Source organism: Armigeres subalbatus, chromosome 2 (genome assembly GCF_024139115.2).
Source record: "Armigeres subalbatus isolate Guangzhou_Male chromosome 2, GZ_Asu_2, whole genome shotgun sequence".
Lineage (NCBI taxonomy): Eukaryota > Metazoa > Arthropoda > Insecta > Diptera > Culicidae > Armigeres > Armigeres subalbatus.
Genome location: NC_085140.1, coordinates 39,679,939 through 39,701,983, shown reverse-complemented (window position 1 = coordinate 39,701,983; position 22,045 = coordinate 39,679,939). Strand labels below are relative to the sequence as shown.

The window sequence follows — 22,045 nt, the reverse complement described above, 5'->3', positions numbered from 1 at the left end:
CATGCTGCTTGCCAAGCAGAGTTTTGTTCTATCGGTAATTTTGCCCCCGACTGTTCATTGGCTCTATAGTTTCGTCGTCCAGCAAGCTGTAACCTTTGACGTTGGCCGTTTTTTTCTGACCAAATAATCTATTCGGTCAAACAACTATTTCGACCAAATGATCAGTTGGCGAAATGATAGACCGACACTTTTTGAGACAATATTAGGACTAGGAGAATCGCCTTGCGGCTTTAACAAATTATTTATACTGCCTACACGATGTGCCTGTGACGGTTATTAACGAAAAAAAATGTCCATCCATTCTGAACTCGCCTTTCGAAAGATATAATATCCAGGCGTCTGCTATGAAAATTTCAAAAATTTTCATCTAGGAAATCGAAAGTTATAGCAGTTTCAAATTTTAATGATTTTTGCGTTCAATATTTCACTAATATGCTTACATATATACCGTGAATTTCCTCCTGATTGCATCCAAATAAATTATCATCAAATATGCAATTTGCAACCTCAATCAACTATAACCTAAAACCTATTCTTTGAATAATATAAAAAAAAAATAACAAAGGATGTCATAGATAATATTGTTTTTATATCAATGACAAAATAGACAATACAACCACAATACAGTATTCAAATTACAGAATTATTGCACTTCAATCTCCTAATCATACCAAAGTGTGAATATTGTCTATGACAGACAAGTAACTACACTCTGTATGATGATTCTGCTTTTTTTTTAAATATGATAATAGTTGGTAACATAGAATACCGCGCTGAAACAATTTTGTCTTTCATGGGTACTGGGTAGTTAGTTCCAACATTTAAACAACAATGTGCATCATTTGTTATCAGTTATTCAACCATCATCCAGTTCGATTCAAGCAGTGGTACGAAAATGAGTTCCATTTGGAAGAAAATGAGAAAGGCTAGATCACACGAGGAAAACCGCCTTTTCCGAGAACGGTAGACGGAAAGAGCATATATGCCCCATTTCGGAACGTCTCAACAATTCAACTGACTTGTTGAACTACGATGCATTTACTTCATAAATTAATGCATTTACTACATAAATTAACTGACACAGGGAATACTAGTATCCGACTTAGAACTAGAAGAGAAAAACCATCGCATTTCCATAAAGCCAGGTAAGAAAATGAGAGATTTTAAAAGACTGAAACTATTTAAGAAATATTTCACTGTCATGAGACGAGTTTACTACAATTCCATTTAATTCCACCAAATCGTATTACTTTTACATATACGTATTTCGACCTCAACTGTAAGGTCGACTTCAGTGTCTCGTACTTGACTCGACTCAAGTCTGTTGACTTGTAAGGTCGTCTTCAGTGTCTCGACGTGAGTAGAGTCAAGTACGAGACGATCTTACACACAAAAGCAAAATGGTCAACTTTTACCGAGATTCGCACAGCTGTGCCCCAGCAATCATGTTTTTTGCCGAGATTTCTATCAAAAGTGCTGAAAATCATCAAATGATTTGCCAAAAATCAGCTAACAAACATCATTTTTGCCGGAATATCAGCTTTTTATTTTGTTGGCGTACGGCTGTGCGGATTTTTGCGGAGCTGCAGAAATAAAAGCTAAGTGTGTACAGTTAAGGTCGAAATACTTATATGTAAAATTAATATGATTTGGTGGAATTGAATGGAATTGTACTAAACTCGTCTCATGACAGTGAAATATTTCTTAAATAGTTTCAGTCTTTTAAAATCTCTCATTTTCTTACCTGGCTTTATGGAAATGCGATGGTTGCCATCTTCTAGTTCTAAGTCGGATACTAGTATTCCCTGTGTCAGTTAATTTATGTAGTAAATGCATCGTAGTTCAACAAGTCAGTTAAATTGTTGAGACGTTCCGAAGTGGGGCATATATGCTTTTTCCGTCTACCGTTCTCGGAAAAGGCGGTTTTCCTCGTGTGATCTAGCCTTTCCCATTTTCTTCCAAATGGAACTCATGCTTGAATCGAACTGGATGATGGTTGTATAACTGACAACAAACGATGCACATTGTTGTTTAAATGTTGGTTACTAGTCTTACTAACTACCTAGTGCCCAAGAAAGACAAAATTGTTTCAGCGCGGTATTCTATGTTACCAACTATTATCATATTTAAAAAAAAGCAGAATCATCATACAGAGTGTAGTTACTTGTCTGTCATAGACAATATTCACACTTTGCAATAATTCTGTAATTTGAATACTGTATTGTGGTTGTATTGTCTATTTTGTCATTGATATAAGAACAATATTATCTCTAACATTCTTTGTTATTTTTTTTATATTATTCAAAGAATAGGTTTTAGGTTATAGTTGATTGAGGTTGCAAATTGCATATTTGATGATAATTGATTTGGATGTAATCAGGAGGTTTCACGGTATATATGTAAGCATATTAGTGAAATATTGAACGCAAAAATCATTAAATTTGAAACTGCTATAACTTTCGATTCCCTAGATGAAGTATTTTGAAATTTTCATAGCAGACGCCTGGATATTATATCTTTCGAAAGGCGAGTTAAGAATGGATGGACATTTTTTTTCGTTAATAACCGTCACAGGCACACCGTGGCCTATGATCGCATATATGTAACAATCAACAAAAGTAGGCAGGGAGAAATGGAACGATGAAGTTTGTGAAAGGTATACATAAGTATGCAAATCTCAATGGATTTCTAAAAACTCCCAATAATTTCACAAACACTTTATCCATTAGGAATCTTTGGTTGAAACTTTTTCATCACATCGTATTTGAATGCAAACTAATTGCGAAAATGTTTGTACACAGCACATGGCGTACCGGCAATTAAGTTTTTCAATGTTATGGTTATGAGATCACTTAACTTAATGTTACAAAACAACTTGTTAGTTTTTTCGAGTTTTTTGGAAAAAAACTTTCTTTTTTCACCTGGTAAACTTGTAGATCGATAGTAATTTGGAGATGATTCATGAGCTTATCTTAAAGTCGACAAAAATGCAAATGTTACAACTATGCGAACATAAAGTCCTCTTCGCTCGAGACTTTTGATGCGTTAAATAAGTGAGTGTGAACAATTATTCTTTTTTTTGACTAAGGTACACCGGGGCAAGTTGAAATGCGGGGTAAGTTGAAACGGAAGCTGTAATTTGGATCGGAAATGACCCAATGCCCTGATTATTTTTTACAACAAACTACTCCCCTGAACGCACCTTCTGACTGCCATTCCCGGAAGATTGCAGCTACAAAAACGCAATCCCTGCCTATGTTTATTTTTCGCCCTTTGCAAAATTTTAACCAACTTTTTGACGTGCCAATAAAACAGGTCTCAAAATGATGTTTGGAAGAGTGCTTTCCTTAAATTTTCACGGTAGGTAATCATTCATTGTTGAACAAACATAATGATTATGAAAAATCGATGGGAGATCCGTTTTATTTTTTGTATTTCGGTCGTTTGAAATTGCTCCGCAATTTAAACCCATCGGGGCAAATAGAAATGTGTGGTGCGGGGCAAGTTGAAACAACGATTCAAAACGTCTCCCTCGCAATTTTTTCTTCTAAAATTCAGATACTTGATAGTAAGCTTTTAGGGTAATGAAATGGAAAGTAGGCTTTGAAATTAAATAGGTAGGCTTAAGTAGTAGGCTTAAAAATCAAAAACAAGTCGCCACCCACCAAACGTGGAGTTTCTGCCGCCATTGTTCTACGGGTAGAGCATAATTACACCAGAGGTAACTGTTTTTTAATTGCTAATTGCGAACCATTACATAAGATAAGTGGACTACAAAACGAAGGGATCACTTTTCAAGGTGCGTATTGAACTATTTACAATGGTAGTTTGTTTAATCAGTCTGCTTCAAATTAAATATTTAGTTTAAAAATAGCTGTACGGATTATGATCCTTTGATTCAAAATCCGGGCGCGGTGGACGGATTTCGATTCAGGAGTAGTTGACTTAATTCATAATTTTCTCATGTTTTTCGTAGTTTTTATGTGTAAATGTGAAACACTTCAAAAGTAGAAGCCTTAATGTTCCCTTGTCAATGACAAACGTTTCATTTGCATTCGATTTCTATAGTCTAGTCTAGAGTACGGATTTCGATGTCCCACGGTATATATTGATATGAGACAATTGAATGGACCATATTTAAGTTTATTTTTTGAATAAAAGAATATCAATATCTGGAATGTGACTTTTATGCGAGTAAATATCAAGATGAGGCGACACAATTTGGGATTTGGTTTTAAATTTTTTAGAACAAAGCCTACTATGTTATCAGTTTTTCTTAAACAGGAGACAATTTTAAGCTAGTTTCTAGATAGAAAATCAAAATCATCTAAAAATTACATGGGACTCTTATGCGAATTTAGTCACCTTTACAACCTCGTGTATCTTGAGTCTCACTGAGTACATATATTGTGATTTTAATACGGATAAAATAGCTTATCTATGTATGTAGCGCAGTGTTTCAACTTGCCCCGATACGCGGGGCAAGTTGAAACGATGCACATAAAAAAGTAATTTCAATATACAAAATATTTATAAAAAAGTTTGGTGATGTTGCTTATTTTTTATGTATAATCTTTGGCCCGAACTAGCAAACACCGCAAACGGATTCAAAATTTATTAAAAAGCGATTTTTTTATAGCACTTCAAAGTTCAACTTTGAAAAAACCGTTTCAACTTGCCCCGGTGTACCTTACTTGTAGAAGTAAGCAAGCCATCTGGCGGCATAATCTTGATTGAAGCTTCAATATATGAAGATTTACAACAATAAATATTCTCAACCAAAGCATGTTAGGCTAAGGTTTGAACCATATACCATATATCATATATCATGTGTAATCGGTAGCACCAAACTGCACGTACTTTGTGAAAACAATTCATCCTTGATGAATACAACGAATCAGCCACGGTGGCACGTTCGAACGAGTAACATTAAATGCTGTTTGTTAAACAGTAGTACATAGTGCCGTTGATACTTTGTCATACCGAGAAATTCCGACAGGCCCCATAGTATATGAATGGAACTTTTGTTGTCGCAGAAATAATAACCCGCAGGTGGAAGGAATCGGTTGCCTAATGAGAACTATCCACCGGCGCGGCGCGACCACTGCACAAATGTATAGAGGTAAACAAATTCTCATAAAATGGAAGCGTAATATGGCGAACCCTTTCGCATGGATCCACTTTCGTCAGACACTCAAATACCAGCGAAACGAACTGGGTCATTCGTAATCGTAACAGGAGCTATTGGAAGTCGGTCACATTAAGCTTGCGCGGATTTCAGCATTTCGCCTTGTCATCCTCCCGCGTGGCAAATTTTACCGAGAAAGTGATAATTTTTCGCATGACAACGAAATAAATGCCAGGCAGCTTCTCATGTAGCCCCGGTATCGTAGTCACCCGAGATCAACTGACAACGGAGGGACTGGTTCGTGGGACTGAAAAATGTACGCTCTGCGATGGAGTGGAATATGGATTCATTAAATTTTAAATTCAAAGCGAATTCGGATTCAGCGACAACTGTCAACATCAATAACGGTTGGAGTATACGTTCTCAGGTCCAAATGAAGTATTGAGCGTTGACATAGTCGAGCTGTTTTTCACTTATTTTTATTTGGGTGTTTATCGTTAAAGGATAATAAAATTCATATGAAGCTTGTTTGACGAAAATATCGTCATACGTTCTGAAGATGAGATTTTACTGTTGCAACTTAATTGTAGGGTCATTTTTAATGTTCAATCCAACTGAAAACTGTAATTGTTATTTTACATACACAATATAAGTTATTTCTACTGTTTTATGACGCCTTTGTTTGGCTACACGCTTCTTCAGTCGTCCGTAATCGGAGTAGCAGTCACTTGCGAAACCTGGAAACGAAATTGGGAACCAGAATAAAATCATCACCACTGGAAACACGATGGCAGTTTGGTGGCTAATTAAATTAATTATCATCTAAGAAATCAAGATACAAAACGCCTAAAGCGCAAGTACCCGAGGACGCTAACATGTAAGATGCATTGAACTCCGGGAAACAGTGTTCTTTGTGTGGAACGTGCGCGTTCCACGCACGCGGTAGGCCCAGTCCTACCAGAAATGCAGCAGTCCATCATCATGGCCTGCTTGCTTTTCGTTTCGGCTACACAAAGCGTTGACCGGATAGAAAGGTAAACAAACTGAAATCTATATTTAAAAATATCTCAAGGTTTCTTCGTGCATTTGTCCAATAACTCAGTGGGCTAAGGTGGGCTGAGGAGAGGGACAGGCACGAGGAAAGCTTAGATATTTAGGAGCACAACGACACTATTTGTCACTGCGCAGCAATGGGAAAAGCTTGCTTTGTTAGTGACAGGTTTATCGTTGGTAATTAGAATACCTTGCTTCAACGAAGAACTAGGAAATAGATGCGTCATATTAGATTATCAGGTGCAAATACAACTTACAAGAGTGTTCTAATCAGTATTTGAGATAACTCGAACTCGACAATACAGTTAAACCTCCATGAGTCGATGTTCTATGACTCGATATCGACTCATAGAAGCAAATTATTCCATGTTAAAAAATATTTTCTGGGTTACTACGATGGTCCCTTCAAACAGCATCACAAGGTTTGTGTATTCCACAATTCGATATTTCCTTGAGTCGATGGTCCCTTCAATATCGACTCATGGAGGTTTTACTGTATTTTGTTCCGTTAATGAATGAAAGATAGCACAACGCAGCTTGAATTACTTTAATATTATATACAGACCCCGTTCAATCTTGGCAACACGTTCGGAACATTTATACATATTGCTAAAATCGACTGTTGCCAAAATCGAATTGTTTTGGTTTTGTCATTATACTTTACATTTCTTCACTTATTGTGACACTAGACACACTTTGACGGTTTTTATGCGGATTTTGAAATCTTATCGTTTTTTTCTAGAAATTTTTCAAAACGATTTTTGTACAATTTTTTTTACGTCGGTTTCGGGGTCTAAATGTTTTTCACGCAGTTTCTCCTTGAAAAAATTCACGTGATTTTTTTTTCACGTGATGATTTTTGTCGGTTTAGGGGTCTGACCAGTTTTAATCGAATGATTTTGTTGCCAAAATCGAATGGGGTCTGTATTAACATTTGCGTGTTTCGCACAGATAAGCTTATCTACACAGATACATAGAAATGTTTTGTAATTTTTAATTTATTTTAATGCTCATAGTTGATGCATGCAAATAAATGTGACATTCAATTCGTCAGTCGTTATTTTAAATCTCCTGTAAAATTCAACAATTCAATTTAATATGGAAAGTTTATTTGTTTGTAGTCCACGTTTTTTTGGCTATGGGCGATTGAGAAGAGAAATATCTGATTCATTCAACTAAGCTGGATTGGTATTAATTTTATCTGACTATTATCCCAAAAAAATCATAGATCGTGTTTTACAACTGCGCATCTTTCCGCTTAGCTAATCAATACATGATGTGAAAATTCAATCATTATCGACATCAAAAGGAATGCTTAGGCATCACTTACCCAATTTGCGTCACGGTGATCTATTTGGCACAGTCTTTATTACTCTTTTTATAAAAAAAAGCTAGTCTACACAACATGAATCCAGTGAAAGGATTCTTCGATAAATTCTTCTTCTTGACATTACATCCCCACACTGGGACAGAGCCGCCTCGCAGCTTAGTGTTCATTAAGCACTTCCACAGTTATTAACTGCGAGGTTTCTTAGCCATTTTTGCATTCGTATATCATGAGGTTAGCACGATGATACTTTTATGCCCAGGGAAGTCGAGACAATTTCCAATCCGAAAATTGCCTAGACCGGCACCGGGAATCGAACCCAGCCACCCTCAGCATGGTCTTGCTTTGTAGCCGCGCGTCTTACCGCACGGCTAAGGAGGGCCCAAAGATAAATGAAATACTTTAATTTAATAATTTGAACAATTGTTCAAGTTTTTTGGGACCACAATGATCTGATGCCTTTCTCGTGCATCGTAAAATGTATTGAAAAAATCACATAAGAAAGGTTGTTCAAGCAACCTAATTCAATTACCAATCGTGGTTTTCCAGGGTATCGACTCATTTTCAAAATAAAAAAATCCCTGATTTTTTAGTTTTTTTTTCCACGGTTTTCAATAAATTTCCCAGGCTTTTGAAAATATGTAAAACACATAAAATCTAGAAGTAGCTTTTACTAGTTTAAGTTATACATGGTGCAGATATTTCTTTTTATTTTTGAAAAAAGTAATAAATAATTTTGAAAGGCAAATGGGAAATTGATATTGAATGTTAAACAATAATTGTCATGTGTCATAATGTAACAATATTTCTGAAACTTCATAGTGGCTTCAAGTACTCACCGGATTTTTTCGCATTTTACTTCTTCCACGCAAGGGCGAATTTGAGTGAAAAGAACCATAAAGTGAGTTGTTTCGGGGTTCCGTGTCTCTGTATGCATAACCCAAAGTTTATAAGAAGACTACAAATTAAATACTTATTTTGAGCCTGATTTTCTGATAAAAAAAACTCACCCAAATTCGATTTTATTCAGATGAGCGTGCGTGAAAACTGACCCAGTGATAATTATAAATAAACAGGAAATGCCACCAATACATTAACTGAATTCACCTTTAATATATGGTTGCCTGTGGAAGCATTTTCAAATAGCAGATAGGAGCTTGAAATTCATAATATTGGATATGCGTCACAAACTATTTACGCTTGATCGGTGAAGGTTAACAAGCGGTTTACAATGGTGTTCTTTATCGAAGGGGCGGAGCTTCAACAACAGTTGTTCTTTTGTAATAACAAAACCATGGCTCGCGTGAGCAATTCCAGTTCGAGACAGCAGAACGTGTTTTTTGTTCGCGTATTTTCTCCTTGTCGCGTTGGCGTTAGTTTCTCTCGGACACATCATGGACGACGCGGTGGCCGACTCGGTCGCGGGCAAGGTGTCGAAATGCACCACAAAAGAGTACGAGGGAAACCCCTTCAAGAATATTCTGTCCTGTCAAGCCACGTGCTCTCGTCGTTGCCACTTGATGATGCTGGCAATCTACCGAAGAAGCGCGAAAAGTAGCCATTGTAGCTGTCGCAGATGTGATCAGAGCGGAAGAAGAAGTTCCCGTCTGTTTTTGTCAAGGGCGATCCGCCGGATTTGCGGCCAAAAATCTGCCAGCTGATTGCAAAGGGCCTGACGTGTAGGTTCCGGCTTTGCAGCGATGTCACCCAGTGAACAATCTGCTGCAACTTTGAACACCGGAGTTGCCATATTACCCCGCGCTGCATCAAGTGCGGTGAACTCCACCCAACCGAAACGTGCGACAAGGTGGAAGTAGTTGGCTCAAAGTGCGCGAACTGCAGTCACAAATATCGGGCCACCATAAAAGGGCTTCCCAAAGCGAGCGGAGTTTCTAGAAATCCGAAAGAAGGCTTCTAACAGAACCCTGCCGAATAAAAACTGTATTCTTCCGCTCAACGAGGTGAACTACCCAGCCATTCCGACCGCCCGTCGAGTGATTTCCCACCATTACAAACTCATAAGTCACTGGCAGCACCACCGACTCCATCATCCAGCGAATGGCTCCCGCTCCCTCCTTATGAATTTTGTCTGCAGCTGGAGAACGAAACAGTCCGCCTTTACACTCCGGAGCAACTGATGGCGATCTCCTCGCAGCTCGCTGCTCGGCTACGCGATTACTATACGATTAGATCATGTCTTTACTCTTGGCATGTTCATCATCGAAAATGGCTGCTGATCAACTGGAACGCTTGCTCGCTGAAAAGCAAAATTCAAAAGGATTCCCTTGAGAAGAAGGAAATAGACGTAGCGTTCATCACCGAAACGCAGATCAAACCGGAAGTGAGCGTCTATATCCCGGACTTTTACATCACGAGACTCGATCGGCCGAACAAGAGAGGTGTTTTTCGCTCTTCACTACAACATGGTTCTACAGAAACTGCATTAGAACCAGGAATGATTTCTTCATTATAGCATAGCAACTCTAACCAAAGCTCCGCCCCTTAGATGTGTGGCTCAAAACAGATGTTATTTATACTGACCTCTCTGCAGCTTTCGATAAGATTAATCACTCATTAGCCATTGCAAAACTGAACGGATTCGGAGTCAGCGGCAGTCTGCTGAACTGGTTTCATTCGTATCTTTCTGACCGCCATCTGACCGTAGCTATTAGGGAATGCACCTCTAAAAGTTTTCATGCACCATCCGGTATACCACAAGGGAGTCATCTAGGATCTTCCTGATCTTTTTAAACGATGTACACCTCGTTATCAAATATCCCCGGTTGTCTTACGCAGATGACCTTAAAATCTTTTTGGAAATACATAGCATCGTCGATTGTCAGCTCTTACAACTTCAACCAGATAGCTTCGGTGATTGGTGCTCTCTGAACCGAATGGTGGTAAACCCGGCCAAGTGTTCTGTCATTACGTTTTCATGAGCCCATCATCGTTTGCAACTACAGCCTTCTTGGTACAGAAATAGAGCGAGTGAGCCATGTGAAGGACATCGGCGTGATCCTAGATTCGCAACTAGTATTCAAGAAACACATCTCATTCATCATCGACAAAGCATCCAGAACTATGGGATTCATCTTCAGAGTTGCAAAGAATTTCACCGACATATACTGTTTAAAAGCTTTCTATTGCTCTCTGGTGCGCTCGACTCTAGAGTACTGTTCTGTTGTCTGGAAACCAAAATCAAACCTGTTCAACGCCGTTTCCTTCGAATCGCGCTTCGTAGGCTAGCTTGGTAGGATTTGTTTCGCCTACTGAGTTACGAAAGTCGATGTCAGCTGATCAACTTGGAGCTATTTCGCTCAAGGAGAGATGTCGGCAAAGCCATTATGATGGCCGATACCCTGCAGGGACAAATCGACTGTGGAGTTATGTTGGAACATACAGACCTGAACGTTCAACAACGCATGCTTCGCAACAGCCATATGTTGAGGCTGCCCTTTCGTCGTACAAATTATGGCAAGCACGGAGCTATTTGTGGCCTACAGCGTGTCTTCAACAGTGTCGCATCACTCTTCGATTTCCACGTCACACGGAGCATGTTACGCCGAAGATTTTCATCATTCTTCGCAGACATAAACAGACGAAGACAATGACAATGCTAGTTTAAATGTGTTATACCTTATTTGTATTACCTCTTGACAAAATCTTTCCATGTACACTTTTTATTCAAATACTCTACATCATTGGGGCCTGTTGATTAGGGTGGCTCAAAAAACACTTTTTCAAATTTTTTGATGGGCCGCCCTCTTATTGGGTTCTATTTGAAGCCCTGATACTCTGGACAAAATTTCAGCCAAATCGGTCAACGTTTGGGCTGTGCTAAACTCGTTGGAAGTTTATATGCAAAAATGTATACAGAAACATCCAAGAACAGTGATTTACAGTTGGACGGCACAATTTACGACGAAGAACTATGATACTCATTCAGTTCTTGTACAAATAAATACAAAATGGTATGTTGAAAACCGCGAGAAGATTAGAGTTTATTAGGCAAAGATATTAGCATTTTACTGTTGTGTTGTAGGGGTGAATTTATTTCTTTTCAAATGTAAAAGAGCTCAAAACCCACTTCAGAGAAATGCGAATAACTTAGCCGGGCAAACTCTAATCTTCTCACGATTTTCTGCATAACATTCTGTATTAAATTCTTCAAGATCTGAATGAGTATCATAGTTCTACATCGTAAGTTGTGCCATTCAACTGCAATTCACTGTTTTTGGATGTTTCTGCATGCATTTTTGCATATAAACTTCCAACGAGTTTAGCACCGCCCAAACATTGACCGATTTGGCTGAAGTTTTGTTTAGAGCATCAGGGCATCAAATAGAATTGATTAAGAGGGCGACCCATCAAAAAATTTAAAAGAGGTTTTTCGCACACTAATTTGAGCTAAGTTGATGCTACATCAATAAAAATAATATAAAACGAAAATAATTTGTTACGTACAGAGGCGCGGTAACGTATCACGTATATTCGATTATTATTTTAACACAATCCGCTACTACCACAGGTAGGACAAAAATTGGATTATCAAATCTATAGAATACTTTCATGGAATTTCGGCGACTTTCCGGAGATCTCGGATTTCAAGAGATTTTTCAGACATCCTCAGATAAGTTATAATACTTCCTATGACTATTAGGACAATCATTACATTTTCAGTGTTTATATAACATTTCTGAAAAGCATGTCTTCAAAAAATTTCACGAATTTCCAGAAGTGATTTTGGATTCCTGTAAATTTTATAAAATGTTGAATGATTTCAAACAATTATCACTAACTTCTAGGAATTCAAACCTTTAGAAATGTTCAGAAATTTCATTACGATCTACCAATTAAGCTTATGATCGTCCAAGAATCTTTAAAGGTGTTCAGCTTTACTTACGGGTTCAGAAATTTCAAGAACAATGTTACTCCGAAATTCAGACTTTTTTTTAAATTCTTTGTTAAAGTGTTTTTTTTAATTTTAAAATTAAGTTCAACACTTTCCGAAATTCAGACTTTTTTCTTCTAACTTCTAAAATTTCTTGCAAACGTAGGTATATTTGTGATTCCTTATCTAGTGTTTCAAATTTTGAAGATGGGCTCAGCAGTCTATCGTTTCTGCTTTATAGACAGGAGGTTTGACATAGACCACATCAAGTGTGTATGTATGAGTGTGTGTATGCGCAAAACTATGCAAAAATGTCACTCATTTTTCAGGCACTTATCCTAAACCGATTTACTCGCAACAAGTTGCATTCGACGCCATTGTTTCCTATAGAAAATTAGCCAAATCGAATTATGTGCTCAATAGAAATGGCCAGAATACTATTTTTTATAATGCTCGAGAAAGGCACCATCACCCCCCTAGGTGGATTAATCAGGGTTTTTTTTGTCTTGCTTTTAATTTTCCGGACGTATCGATATATCGGAATATCGATGTTTCAACGCCGATATTTTTCGGCATCGATATTTTGACAATAAAAACATCGATTCGGCAGTATCGATATTTTCCCGAAAAACGCCCATTCCTACAAAGGAACATTGGTTAATTTGACATTTAAAAATATATGGACCTCGACCTTTTTGGTCTTGTTTGACGTACGGAATAATATGATTTAAACGCACTAGCAAAACACCAATGGGCACTTGACTCACCCTTTGATGGAGGCCCATATACAAATGTGTTCGACTTGCGGTTAGCGGCAGTATATCCTTGTTAAGATATTGATATTCAACTTTTGATTAAGTCACAGTCAGCCTGTCAATTCTTATAAAAATTCAGAAATTCTCTGAGCCTCCCTGAACTAGCAAAAATAATTACGCACCGTCGAGTTGACTTTCTTATTGATACCCGGTTTTGACAAAACTCGATTCAGGGTCTCGCATCCCTAAACATAATTTAAAATGCGCACTTCATCAAATGAAAAAAAATATGGGTAAACAACTTGCCAGTTCAATTTTATAGAAACTATTTATGGTCATCGTCTTGTATGAGTTGTTTGCATGGTGCAATGGCTCAGCTGTTATTGTTTTATTTTTGACCTTTCTTCAAAAGATGATTAAAATTAACAGTGTACTATTTCGGTTTTTGTTCACTTGCGGCGCTTATTGTGTCGCTGAAGAATCAGAGAAGTCAGGTATCTTATTGCTTCTTGCCATCTTTGGCTTGAGTGAGACATTTTTTTACCTGAATTCCTAGACACGAAAAATTGAAATTACCACGTAATACAATTATTTCTTTGCACTTAATTTTGAAAATTATTCCCCCGAGAAAAACTATTTAGTAGTCCTCAAAAGAACCAATCACATGTTAGCTGTACACGGCAAATAATTTTGAAAATTCAACGACGTGTATAATCGCAGCTTATTCCAAAAAATGAATAAACATTCCATATTCAATTAAAAATTATTGCATTTTACAAGCAAGCACGGTTTACATTTATTTCGATTTAAAGAAACAGTAAGCTCGATTGAATCCCTACCCTGCCCGTCCTGAATTAGGTAATTTTTAACCTTGAGTCACCACGAGTATTATGGTCTACGTCCCCCTTCCTTACTAACTGTTAATGATAAGATGAAACTGATTGTAAAAATATCATACTTAAGAATAGCGGCTCCGCAAAGTGTCACACACGACTGAGCCTACCAAATAAATGAAATGGTAAAAAAAAAGCTCGATCGAATGTTACGTTTATGTGCATGCTACAAATATGTGCATGAAAATACATTTAAAATCACAACATTTTTTTATCTGGGTAGATTTTCATTCTAAGCCAACTGGTAGTTTGAGATTCTTTCTTCAAAGATTTAATGATCAATCGATGTCGGTAGGACTTCAAACGCTTCTTAGCATCTGCTGCCGTTGGCCAAGAAAACGATATCATTTTTCTCTTGAACATTGCTGTCGTCGGCACGCCATCATCACACCGCCACGCCGCTGCATGGCTTCTTTTTCGGGATTGGGCGGTGGTCTCGACAATTCCGGGCCGAAAATGCGGATGGTGCTGACGATGCTTTCTAAGTCCTGGAAAAGCTGATGTTTGTGAGTGTATCTAACGATCAAGGGGTTTATCGTAGAAAACCGTTCACTGAGACCAATTTTATTAATATTTAAAATCTTTCAGCACAGCGTAATGCGGTCGAGATAGAAATTTTGAAATTACATCAGCTATAGTCCAGAGAGACGTAAGTCCTACGTCAAAATGGCATGGCGGAAAATGAGCTGTTGTTGTAGTTATTCGATGACATTTCTGTATGACATGAATCACAACATGGATGATTTTTTGGAAAAAAAATATCTGAGTAAGTTTGATAGATTTTTTCGAGTAAATTCAGAAAAAATCAGAACAATTTATCAGGAAATTTAAATGAATTCCAGGTTAAATGCAAATAGCTTTTCGAAAACATTGATCGGCAATTCCTGGCAAAATTGATAAGAATTTCCGGAGAAATTACGTTGGAATGTAAGGATAATTCGCACTGGAAATTTAGAAAATATTTTTTGATTTTCGGAACAAAAAAAAAATTCTCTACGATTTTGAAAAGATTTTATCACAGGGAAAATCTAGAAAATTGTTGGACATTTACAAAAACATCCGGGCTAAATTTTGATACATTTGACGTGAAAATTCAAATAAATTTTAAGGGATATTAAAAAATAAGGAAGTTCAAAACATCTTTTTGAAAAATTAGTAAAAAATCTCGTGATAGGAATTAGATGTTAATGTTAATGTTTAGACAATTTTCCCGGAAATACCCACAAAAATTTCTCGGGAAAACAGACGTAAGGACATAATGCAACTTTTACGATTGGCAATCTTCCCAGGCTGTAAAATCACAATTTTAGGACAAAATATTTTGTCTCGGTATCATGACCGCAAATAATTTTGCCCAGTTACTTATACAGCGCTGTTTTGATGCAATACATATGGACATTATTGCATTGATTCAAACAGATGATTTTTTAAATATAAAATCGACATGTTTCAACTCGCGCTCGCTTTAAATTGTCACGAGAATCGTATATATGATAGATGCTTCGAAATTTGTTTCCACTCACGGGCGCTCTCATAATTTAAAAAACGAATTTCGTCAACTTTTATTACATTTCATACACCTATTATCAATTAGCCGACTATAAGCAAAAAAACGCTCTGCTCGAGCTGCTACCAAAGTGCACTTCTGTGTAGTGTGCCTCTAACGGGTTGCAATCGTTCCACCCATTCCGCACCCATTCAGCAATTGGATCACATTTCGCCGTCGTACGCCATTGCTGAGTACGTCAAAGCGCATCAGCAGAAAAGCTGCACGATTCGCAACTGTCAGCACGCTGCTTGCTGCCCTGCAAAAGCTATTTTCCGCTGTACACTTTGTAATAAGGCCAACATGGACGAAGGGAGCCGTGTTCCGGCTTGGAGCTCAAGCGCTGGTCTCGGAAACCAGCAGGTATGGGCGTCTGTAAAAACAAATTAGCTACGTGTGTCGGAATCCCGCCGGCCCAGGCCTCGCGGCACAAAGCAACTGCAAACGAGCTTCGACGCTTCATGATGTCACTCACTCTTGGTACGCTACACAACTTGTCAATCCCGGCAGGGAGGCTTCCGACATCTTCTCCAAGAATTAGCTTGGGCGTAAAGCATGTGTGGCTCATTAGCTGCCCTGATCAACATCCGTATGTGGTGATCATGTTTCATTCATCAGAATCGTACTGATTTCATTACAATTTTACCCGAGGATGTATTTCGGAGAACTTGACTCTCATTTTGCCTCCGGGTGGTCCAGCCTCCACCATATTCGCCCCATGCAGTTTGACGACAGTTCCGATGGAAATTCTAACTTGTTTGCCTTCTTCTTTCCTATTATTTTCAGACGAGCGATATAAATAGGCTTGCCTTTTTATTTGCTGTTCATCACCGTCATTAGCCAATACTTTCGTACGACCCAGCGGAAAGTACCCACACCCATCCATCCCTCCCCCCAACAACAGTAGCGCACCCCACGCGTCATACTTTGTGCATTGATCAGTGAAACGGATTCCATTAATTCAGCGAACCGTGTCGTGGGTGGCGGCGGAGCCATCTCCAGCATGAAGGAGGAATCCAATCTGAAGCCTTCGCCACCCACCGGCAGCAGCGGCCTGGTTTCCGTCATCGGATCGCAGATTGCTGCCTACCCCGGTGCAAGTGGGTTAACTACACTGCTGCAGCGCCCGCCAAGAACCATCTCGGGCGCCAGCTACGATTCCGAGAGTGATGACAGCATGCAGAGGGGTGCCGGCGGTAGCCACTCGTCGGTGGCATCCGCGACAACGTCGATGACGATGGCAACAGAGACCAGCCGGATTCGGGTGGAATCCGACGGGGAGAAAATGGACAACAGTGCCAGCGGGAACAACAGTGCTTCCAAGTAAGTGACAAATGGCTGTTTGTTTTCTGTGGGGATGGAGATGTTTTGTAGGGTTTTCTTCAACTGTAATTGGAGGTTTACGTATAGGTACTAATGCGTTCACAATTGGGTTCATTGGAAACGGACGCTCAATTTTTCTCAATCCAAATGTTTCAGAGTCACGAAAATGACCTGAACTAAGAATTTATGTCTTTCACTACGCGAAAGAAATCTAAGGCCTTATGACTGAAACAAACACCCCTTGGATTATAAAATAATTTCAATAATTTCAGGCTGAAAGTTAATAGTGCTAATAAAGATAAAAAAAATCAACAGAAATTTCTAAATTATCAAAAAATCAGGGTAGAATCTACCAAGATTAAAAAAAAAATCATTGAAACCAAACAGAAATTATATAACACGGTCTTCAATTTATAAATTTAACCCGTGCTGATTATTTGCATTAATCTAAGACAATTTACATTAACATTGAAATCGAAAAAACAACACAGCATAAATCTAATGGGCTATTTTAGCCGTAATGGGTGCGATTCATAGCAGTTGACGATTGATTCATGACCAAAGATTCATAGCAGTTGACTATATCTAAGTTGACGTGAACATGAAATCGAACATTCTCCAGGATCTATCAACAAAAGTCAATGTTGCACGTTATGACGTCAAAACACCTTTCGAAGCATCACTCGACGGTCTGCCAATGTTTGATACTCACAAATCACAACGGTTTTGTTATGGAGGGAAGGTTGGCAGCATCGTTTCATGGAAAATGGAGCAAACAAATTTTCTGTCGCGGCAGACGATCAAGAATCATTTTTTTTAACTATCTTGAATACTTTCCATATACCGACGTCGGGGTGACAATTGGTCTGGGGTGAGAATTGGTTAGGGCCCTTGCCGACAATCAATCTATGTAGTTAAAACAGTGACCCATTCTCACCCCCATTTAAACCATTAATTGTCACCCCGACGACATGCTGCATTCGGGTATACTTCTCTTCATAAAATCGCAGATTAGTCGCATTCACATGAATCCTATTTCGGAGGTACCTCTTCCTGCATTTTCGCAAACGGTCACTATCATATTTCGCCACTTACTTCTTAAGACTCCGCTTAATATTTTGTACTTCACCAACACCACACTGATTTAAGAAATGAACCTCGAATTGTTTCAATTCTTTGAAATATTTCTGACATATTAGGGCCGTCAACAATTGGTTTGCATTGAAAGCATCAACCAGGCTCTAGCCAAAATCAATTTTTTTTGTCAGTCACTAAAAAGCCTTTTGTTCGAGATCAAGCAGCTAAAGTCACTTTTGCTCGCTAAAAGTTACTATTTTCAACTACTTCTGTTAAAACTCAGGGCTTCGTTAGGTACATCCTAGAATAAGCATTTGAAAAAATTTGGATCTTCATTTACCCGTCGAATGATATTTTGTTCAATTGTGAAAAGATGGATCAAGGAATATGATTTTTTGATCATGTGAATTTTTAAATTTTTAGTTCACTCGTCGAGAGTACCAAGACCAGGAGCACTTAGCAGAGGGGAGGGGGCAGGATGGCCACCATCAGGTCCAACCGTAGGTCCTTCCATTGGCAAATTTTAAGTTAAATAAACCTAATAGTGAAATTTGAATAAAATTTCAATCAGTCAAGTTAAACTAAAAGATATTTAAGTTAACAGATAAAGATTGTCGCTTCGGTTCCCTTTGTTCTGCTGTCCGAAACATGTGTGCATTTTTCCTTCATTGACATTTAGATCCCCTATCCTCGCCAGCAAAAGATATTCCGGACAACGACGACAGCGACAATCTTTATCTAGTAACTAAAATATCTTTTGTTAAGCTACGTTGTCATAATTATTACGAGCTTTAAAAAAAAAGCTTCTGTCAAAATAAAGCATATTCGGAAAGTTGTTTCAGGAAAATAACCGATCAAAACTGAAAACTGATTTCCGAAGACAAACGACATTTCTTGACACGAGAAAGTCGAAACAGTAACATGGGAAAAAAGAGGAAAAAAAAATCTCCACCTTTTCCGCTAGCCAGCGGTCTGAGGATTTAATAAAGAGTGAGAGAAGCTTAAATCCGGAACAAAAAAGAAGGAAAGCGGGAACGTACGGGATAGAGGTGTGCGTCGGTCGAGAATCGGTGGAGGTGGTGTTTTCGGCGTCACGCCGAAATCCATTTTAGCCGGCGGCCGCCTTAATCGGCGTGTAGATTATTTTAATCTCTTTTCTTAAACATTTTTGCTGCAATTTTTTTTCAGGATATTTCCAAGAGAATCTTTCGAATTTCGTCGGAAAAATCTGATGAACTTCACTTGAAAATTCTCTGAGCTTCTCCAAAACTTTCAAATGAAAATTATTTATGGATTTCCATGACAACAACTTTGAAGTTTTGAGATTTTTTTTTGGAAATTTCCAAGGGAAGCACTTTGGAATTCCGAAGGAAAATAGTTTGGTATTTCCGTTGGAAATTCTTTGGAATTTACATGAAAAACACTTCAGAAAAATTGTTCATAGTTTTTACAAAAAAAAATTCTTAAGACCCACGAAAAATTTCTTAGGAATTTACACAGAAAATGCTTCAGAGTTTCCACGGGAAGTTGTTCAAATTTGTGGTTATCAACAAAAAAAGAATTTGAATGACAAATTGTTCAAAATTTTCATAAGAAAATCATTGGAATTTGCACGGGATTCAAAGCAAATTTCTTTAGTGAATTGCTCAGAATTTCCACGGTGAATTTTTCGAAATTTTAACTCAAATTGTTCAAAATTTCTACGTGATTATTTTTTAATTTCTCGGAAAACTGTTCGTTATTTCAACAAAAAACATTGGAACTTTGAAGGAATTTCTATAGACAGGGAATACTTCGGTTTGTCCCTAAGAAATTCTTCGGAAATTCAAAGGAAAAGCTCAGTATTAATCCACCTAGCGTTGGTGGAGCCTATCTCGCGTATTATAAAAATGATTGAAACATAAGACAGGTCAAAATAGCATTTTGGGGGGATACATTTTACTATTTCTGTCAATTCATATCTATTTTTCCCAAGGGTCCCCCTGTCAAAAAATTATGTTTTTTTTCAATAAATCTTGAACGCAATGGCCAATTTTCAGTAGGAAACAACTAGATCACTTTCCGCATCTATTGTATTGTAACTTGTTGTGAGCAAATCGAATAACGCTAGGACAAAGCGGAAAATGGCCAAACTGGTATTTTGGCAGAAAAAAGCCTTCTTTCTTAATAGGTCATTTGACCGAATAGTTTATACGGTAGAAAATGTCGTTTAGATGAAATATTTGATTGACAGAAACGACCGTTTGACAGAAAATGTCATTTGGCTCATCGGCCAAATGTTGATTACGGGTAGTATGGTCAAAAATATTCACCCGGTTGGCAAAATACCATTTTCGGCGAAATGGATTTTCTGCCAAACGACCATTTCGGCCAAATAACCTTTTTGGCGAAATGACCAGTTCGGCCAAACGAAATTTTCGACCGTACGTCCATTTCGGCCAAATAAAATTTTGGCCAGGCGGGTTTTGGTCTAATGGTTTGTTTGTTCAAATGACATATACAGCCAAACATTTTGCGGCCTTGTGGCTTTCAAATAAATAGCCCTACCCGTCGTTTAGCCAAAAGTTAATCTGTGAAAAGCCATTTATTTGAACGCCACTTGGCCGAATAACACGTCATGTAGCCAAACTACATCGAGCAGAATTGAACGTTTGTACGAAGCGACCAAAAATAGTTTGACCGAAAATGGCATTTGGCCGAGAGGCCGAGAGGCACATTCGGTCGAACTAATAACTAGACCGAAAAAATTGTTTGCTCAACAGTTCATTTGAATAAAAATGCCATTTGGTCGTAATGGTCGTTAGGCAGAAAGAGCCGTTTGGCCCGAAAATGTCCTTTCTGAAAAACGGCTTTTCTGGCAAAATGACAAGTTCAGCCAACCGGCACTTACGGTCGAATGCCCATTATGGTCAAATGACCCTTTCTGCCATACGACCATTTCAGCCAGTTGAGCTATTCTGCTATTTTCGGTGAAATAACTTTAGGCTAGATGGGCTCAAGCCAAATGGTTTGTTTGGTCCAACGGCATATATAGGCCAATCAACTTTAGGCCTTCTCAACAAACAAGTTTAACTATATAAGCTACAGAAAACTATTTTTGGTTTATTAGCGGTTTATGCACATCCAGTATTTGTTGGGTTGTGGCCTCCGGCAAAATGGCTTTCTGCCAAACGACTGTTCTCCGATCAAACATTCTATTTCAATGGGATTTTTTTTGCTAGATTCAACGGGAAATCCCTCGAGATTTACACTCGAAGTTTCTCTTAGTTTTGACGGAGAGATTTTCGAAAATTCAACGGGAAATTGCTTGGGATTTTAAAAGAAATCATTAGTATTTCCACGAAAACATCTCTGGAGTTTTAACGTGATGTTCTAGGGATCAATCGGGAAAATCTACGGAAACTCCACTGAATCTTCAGAACTCCACGAAAAATTCTGCGGACTGCTTTAAATTTAATTCGGCGAGGAAAATTATTGACCACCAGCTTGACAAATTTTAAACGGCGGCGTGCCGAAGCAAAACGGTCGTCGGCGGTGGCGTGACAAAAACTGCCGACAGCGGTGGCGTGGCGTGGCGGCACACACCTGGGAGAGGAAGCACATTCGTAATTCTGTTGAATACATTCTGCGTGAGCTGACGGTAAAACGAAGTGCTCTTTTCGGCGTTCAAATTTCCACGATGGCTTCCAAACGGCAGAGGGATGGTTCCATGTGCGATCCTTTCTATGAAAAAAATCTTAAGGGATTCAAACCAGGAATTTCTTTGCCAATTTCTTTAGGAAATCCTACAGGAATTTGTTAATGAAATCTTTCAGACATTCTTTCGGATATTCTCAAAAATTCCATCGTGTATTCTTCCTGAAACAGTTATTTACCAGAGCAGTTTCTGGGATAATATTCAAAAGAAGAAGAATTTTGAAGAATTTTTGGGGGAAGCTCAAAATATCTGGGGTTATTTATAATTAGGGTGCCATAGAAATTTTTAATCGAATTCATGAAATAATTTTCACGGAAATCCTCGAGAATTCCCGAAGAAGTTTCTAGAGTGGTTC

General features: G+C 38.3%; 1 protein-coding gene across 5 annotated transcripts in view; it reads left to right on the top strand.

The window, feature by feature from the left end:
* LOC134218483 (circadian locomoter output cycles protein kaput-like) overlaps positions 1-22,045 on the top strand; it is a 295,619-nt gene that overhangs the window by 97,140 nt on the left and 176,434 nt on the right. For all 5 annotated transcript variants that reach the window (XM_062697544.1, XM_062697543.1, XM_062697540.1 and 2 more), the window contains one exon: positions 16,380-16,916. In XM_062697544.1, coding sequence (XP_062553528.1) covers positions 16,597-16,916 — 320 coding nt within the window. In that variant the 5' untranslated portion in view covers positions 16,380-16,596. The remainder of the gene's footprint in view (positions 1-16,379; positions 16,917-22,045) is intronic.